At 58.0% G+C, this 6,037-nt stretch overlaps 1 protein-coding gene across 1 annotated transcript in view; it reads left to right on the top strand.

The window, feature by feature from the left end:
• The first annotated feature begins 1,774 nt into the window (after positions 1 to 1,774).
• Positions 1,775 to 6,037, top strand: part of XXYLT1 (xyloside xylosyltransferase 1) — an 87,804-nt gene continuing 83,541 nt past the window's right edge. Inside the window, exon 1 of the mRNA XM_056121340.1 lies at positions 1,775 to 2,293. Within this exon, the coding sequence (XP_055977315.1) occupies positions 1,847 to 2,293 (447 nt within the window). The 5' untranslated portion in view covers positions 1,775 to 1,846. The remainder of the gene's footprint in view (positions 2,294 to 6,037) is intronic.

The raw sequence follows: 6,037 nt of genomic DNA, 5'->3' as shown, positions 1-6,037 counted from the left end.
CAAAGCAGAACAATAAAAGATCTGTGTTTCTAGCCTTGTTTTTTTTTGTGTACTATAAGCAAACACTGTCTGCTCACAAATCTGAGGCTCAGGTTCTACTGTCAGCTCCGTTTTACGTTAAAGTGCAACCCACATTACATAACTTCTCTGCCCTGGCGTTGAATCTGCAGCCTAGACAGTCCTCTCCCGAGCTGGCGTTGTTTCCCACAGTGCCATCTGCTGAAGGTTCCAGCACAGTGCATCTGACAACTGGCAGGTCTATATTCTGGGCTAACCTTGACTCAAAGCTTGGGGTTTTGAAGCAAAAGAGGTGGAGTGGTGTTCTCGCTCCATTACTCACTAGCCAACTGGATTTGGGGAGCTTATGTTTCTGTTTCAATTTCCTCCATGGTAAGGTGTAAACAGTAGTATTCAGAACTGTGGGGAGCGAGTGAACTAAATGTCAGACCCCAATGCCATTGACTAAGTCCTGTGACATTTTTATGTTCCCTCGAGGTCAGTGATGTGCGTTGAGCTGGTCAGCATGCCTGCCTTAGAGGCCAATTGTCTTTATTTGCTGCAGCTGAAAATAACGGGTTAAAAATGAAATGAATTGTGTTTCTAGGCAAGGGGTGCTCCACCCACTCTGGGAGAAATAATGTCACACAGATGGAATAGGAAAAGGTCACGTGCTTTTGTCCATGCATGTTCACTTCTGTCTATTCAAGCATGTAGGTATTTGTCCACCTCTTTTTTCTGGGGGATGGGGGGGTTGGGGGGCTCTCCCAAGTGTGCTCTAGGGTTTCCTCCCTTAAGTCCCCAGCTGTGCTTCAATTCCAGCGCCCTGGCTGCCTGGGGAAGATGAGGGCCAGCCCAGTGGTGCTGGGGCCTTCAGGGCCACACTCACCCGTGCTCAAAGGACCCTGTGGTGTTGGACATCAACTGGGTCCTCCTCACATAAGACATGTGCTTTAACCCCTGCATTAGTTTTATTTCTTTCACTAGCACTAGGCCCTGCATTTGGGGCGCCTCACTTCCCTTCATAGCTCTTATTTTCCAGCAAGTAGGAAGGCCGGCCACTTTTTTCTTAACAAAACTTTTTATTTTTATTTTATTTTTTAAATTTTTATTAGTGAGACATCATGAGGTACAGTTATAGACTTACAAATTTTTGTGCTTGGGTTTCAATCATACAATGATCAAATACCCATCCCTCCACCAGTGCCCATTTCCCACCACCACGGATCCCAGTATCCCTCCCACCCCCCACCCCTCACCCCTCACCCCCATCCCACCCTGTCTCTGTGGCAGGACATTCCCCTCTGTTCTCTCTCTCCTTTTGGGTGTTGTGTTTTGCAAAAGAAACACTGAGTGGCAATCATGTTCGGTCTATAGTCTACTTTCAGCATGCTTCTCCCATCCTGGGAGGATCCTCCCAACACCCTTTAATAACAAAACTTTTTAAAAGTCAATTTTATTTTTATAAAGACGTTCATAGTAATTTATCATATTTACTACTCAAACACCAATCCCACCACCCTTGCACCTCCGCACCCCCACATTTTCAGGGCTGGCCACTTCACGCCACCGACTCCGGAGGGCGGGCCCAGGGCAGGCAACACCCACGAGGCGAGGCTCCTCCCCCCACGCCCGGCCTCTCCAGCCCGAACCGAAGCCGGCGGCACCTAGGACCCCGCTTCCCTGCGGCCGCCCTGGCCCCGCCTCCCGGCGCCTCCGCGCCGCGGGATTGGCTGGGGCCGGCTCGGCCCCGCCCCCGGCCCCGGCCGCCGCCGGCCTCCCGGGCGCCGGAGCGGCGTTTGCGGGCGCGGGCTGCGGGGCTGGCGCGGGGCCGGCCGCGCTGCGGGCCATGGCGCGCCTGGGCGCCGTGCGCTCGCACTACTGCGCGCTGCTGCTGGCCGCCGCGCTGGCCGTGTGCGCCTTCTACTACCTGGGCTCGGGCCGCGAGACCTTCTCCAGCGCCACCAAGCGGCTCAAGGAGGCCCGCGCGGGGGTCCCCGCCGCGCCCGCGTCGCCCGCGCCCGGCCCCGGCGCCAAGGCCAAGAGCCTGGAGGGCGGCGGCGGCGGCGGCGCGGGCCCCGTGGACTATCACCTGCTCATGATGTTCACCAAGGCCGAGCACAACGCCGCGCTGCAGGCCAAGGCCCGCGTGGCGCTGCGCTCCCTGCTGCGCCTCGCCAAGTTCGAGGCGCACGAGGTGCTCAACCTGCACTTCGTGAGCGAGGAGGCCAGCCGCGAGGTGGCCAAGGGGCTGCTCCGGGAGCTGCTGCCGCCCGCCGCCGGCTTCAAGTGCAAGGTGAGTGGGAGGCGGGCTGGGGGGGAGGCCCTGGCCCCGCGCTTGCTGTCTGCCTTGCGCCTCCCAGCCGCGCTCCCCCTCCTCCCCGTCCCGACCCGTCCCTGGGCGCGTTCCAGCGGGCGGTGGCTGCGGGGCTCACCTCCAGGCCCACCCCGCCCCGCCATCCTTCCCTGTGCCAGTGTTGCAAGATTGGAAGGTGCCACTAAGTTGGCACCTCTCTCAGTGGCCCTCTGGCTGGCCAGGAGGATGCCTGCTGTTTGAAGGCAGCAGTAGCAGCACCGCCTGTGCGCTCACCGGGACCCGGTCCTAGCGACCGAGGGTGCAAGTGACGTGTCCCACTAACTCCGTTAGGTGTGTCAGTGGGAGCCCCAGTTCCCCCACCCGCCAGCCTGAACCAGCTCATCCTCCTGCGCCTCTGCCCTTTCCCCCACCCTCGCGGGCCTGGAGAAGCTCGGAGGTTCCGGGAAGGGAAGAAAAGCTCAGCGAGGCTGCAGGGGTCGGCCACCTTTTGCTACCTCGCCCACCAGTTGCCTCTCCCCATCGCGGCCTCCTCCTGGGTGCTGCTGTCCCGCAGAGATCCAGGCCCAGGCGGTGTGCGTTGCTACGTTTGGATCTGCCGGGCTCTGCGCGGGACTCAGAAGTCTGAGAGCTGGAGGGGGGCCCAGAGAACTGCTGCTGGACCCTGAGGGAGGTGTGGCAGCTGCAGCAGCTGCCGGGACCCTGCAGGGTTCCAGAGCTAGCGGTGGCATTTCATGGCCCACAGAGACGAGCTCCAGCCCCACAGAACGGCAGTCCCTGCTGTGCGCTTGGCTCTCTCCGGCCGGCTCCCCCCCCCCCATCTTTCCTGTACTGGATGTTACACTACAGCCGAGGGATGCACTGGGGCTGGAGCCTGCCCACCCTGGAGACAGGACTGTCCTGGCCCCGCTTTTCACGTGGGAGGGCCATGCAGGGGCCAGATGGCTGTTGTTTCTAGCACTTTCCATTCTCCCAGGCGTCAGCTTCTGTCATCCCGTGGTCAGGAACGCCACCTCCACCTCTTGATCTCCTCCGTTTGCAGGTTCCACCCTTTCCCAGAGCCCTCCGGGAGCCCCCGTCTGGGTAGCCTGCCCTGTCCCTGGTGCTGTGTGTGTGTTGGGGCGGGGGGGACTGCCCACCAAGGGCCCCAGCACAGGGCTGGCTAGAGGACTAGGTCCTTGCGCTATAGTGTGTGCCCAAGGTGGGGAGGCCACTGTGGCAGATGACCTGGGGGGACTTGGTAGCACCTCCTGAATGTTGGGAACCAGATGGCCGAGGTGTGGGTTGTCAGCTGTAGCGGAACAGCACCTGCCAGCTTCTCAGCTATGCATTTGGTGAAGGTGTTTCCTTCCCTGATGAAGTGTGCTCTTCCCCTTTATGTGTGCGGTTCTGAAAACTTCGGCTTATTTTGTCTGTGATTACTGCTTTCTGCTCTGCTTCATACCTTCCTTTCCCTCGGTCTGGAATAAGCCTTCCCCACCTCTCCACCCCCCACCTCACTCTTCTTTTATATTTTGGTTGGGCAGGGGGGCAACAGTACCATCCCCCTTGCCAGGGGCCGCTCCTGGTGATTCTTAGCCAACCAGTGTAAGCATTTCGGTGTTGGAGACCTCAGTGCTGGGGACCTCCAGTGGTACTGAGATGCTGCCAGAAGCATGCCCAGGCAGTGCTGGGGAGTCAGCTGGTGTCCCCTGCCCCTGTCACGCACCTCTGACCCCTGTGTCAGCTGCCCAGCCCTGAGCCTTAGCCCCTGACTCTGCTCTCTGCTCTTAGCTGGAAGGCTCTAGGTAGGCAAACCTTTCCTGAGACCCCCCAGAGCCACTGAGAGTACCAAGCACCCTCCTCTGCCATATCTGTGACAACTTGGTAGAGGATTATCTACTAAACCCTTAAGGACACAGACCCAACCTCCCCTCATGGTATGCCCAGGACACGCCATCCCCACAGGGGTATTGGGGTTTGCTCCTCTTTGACAGCTGACTTCTCAGTAGTGCCCGCATAGGGGCTGCCATTGCATCTCTGGGTGTGTCTGTGACCATCCTCCGCCGAGTTCAGTGCCGCTCCTCACTTCCCTGTGGGCCGACCATCCTCCAGGCTGCCCTTGAGGCTAGTGCGAGCTACTCACTTTCCCCCTGACCCTCCTAGCACTGCTGGCCAGGGACAGGCTGCCCCATGGCCTTGCTGACAGGTTGCGTTTGTCACTCACCCCTACCTGGTACCCGGCTGGTCTTCCAGCTCATTCTGGCACTCCAGACCCACAGCCTCTGACCTCAGTGTCCTCACGTGGCCGTTCTCCCTAGCAGCAGGGAAAGCTTGCCCGTCTCATCCGTTTCATACTGCTGTGGTGGCTCTTAGCCCGAGCCAGTGGTTGGCAGGTCCCGCCTCAGTGGTGTGTGGCACCTCTGAAGCTTAGGGAAGATGTCTCTCTTCCATCTGCTGGCCTTGCTGTGTCAGAGGGGCCGTGGGAGCCCCCAGAGAGGGGTGAGGCTGCTCTGAGCTTGCTTTCTCCAGCACATGCAGTTTGAGGTGGGCATTTGGCCTGGCACGGGACCCTGGTGAAAGCATTAGGGTCCAGAGCTGCTTCCAGCTCTGTCTTACAGGCCCTCTAAAAGCCCCCAGCCCAACACGCCTGGTCCTCGTGGTGCAGAATGGACGCTGGAGCTCTTGCGCTCACATCTGCATTGTTTTGCCAGGATGAAGGAAGACCCAAAGCAGAGTGCCCAGTTGAAAAAGCGTGCAGGGGGTGGCCAGTGTGTAGCAGCTAGGGTAGAGCACACGTCTGGCATGTGCCAGACCCTGATTTCATCCCTGGTGCCACGGATCCCACCTCACTTGACTACAACCATTGAATGTGGCTCCCACAACTGACAAGCAAAGTCGAGAGGTTCCGTGAAGCTGGAGGGTAGGTTCCGTCTCTGAACCTCAGAGGCCATCCTGGCAACACTCAGCTGTGCGTGCATGTGTGTGTCTACGTGTGTGTTTGTGCATGGATGCATGCATGTGTGTGTATGTATGTACACACACGTGTCTGCACGTGTGTCCGTGAATGGTGGGGGCCCAAATCCACTGCTGTAAGGGCCACAGCCATGGGTCACACACAGTCCTTGCCTCCCAGGCACTCAGGCTGCCTGGCATTACACCTGCACAAGCCAGTTTGGAGGGCCTGGGGTGGGCCCTAGAGATGGCAAGGGCTGGGCATTCTTCTTCTTTTTTTTTTTTTTTTTTTTTTGCTTTTTGGGTCACACCTGGCGATGCACAGGGGTTACTCCTGGCTCTGCACTAAGGAGTTACTCCTGGCAGTGCTCAGGGAACCATATGGGATGCTGGGAATCAGACCCGGGTCGGCCATGTGCAAGGCAAACGCCCTACCCACTGTGCTATCTCTCCAGCCCCAAGTTACTCCAGACTCTGCGCTCAGGAATCACTCCTGGCGGTGCTCAGGGGACCATGTGGGATGCTGGGAATCGAATCTGGGTCGGCCGCGTGCAAGGCAAATGCCCTCCCCGCTGTGCTATCACTCCATCCTCAGGCTGGGCATTCTTTTTTTTTTATGCTATTAAATTTTTTAATATATTGTTTCATACTGAGTTCTTCAATGTAGAGAAATATTTTTAAAACTTGGGTTTACAATATTCAATAATACTCCTTTTTATATTTTTGCGTTAGCACAGCGGTAGGGCGTTTGCCTTGCACGCAGTCAACATGGCCAACACGTTCGATTCCTCC

Source organism: Sorex fumeus, unplaced genomic scaffold (assembly GCF_029834395.1).
Source record: "Sorex fumeus unplaced genomic scaffold, SorFum_2.1 ptg000044l, whole genome shotgun sequence".
NCBI lineage: Eukaryota > Metazoa > Chordata > Mammalia > Eulipotyphla > Soricidae > Sorex > Sorex fumeus.
The sequence above is the reverse complement of the archived record's forward strand: the minus strand, read 5'-3'. Positions and strand labels throughout refer to the sequence as shown.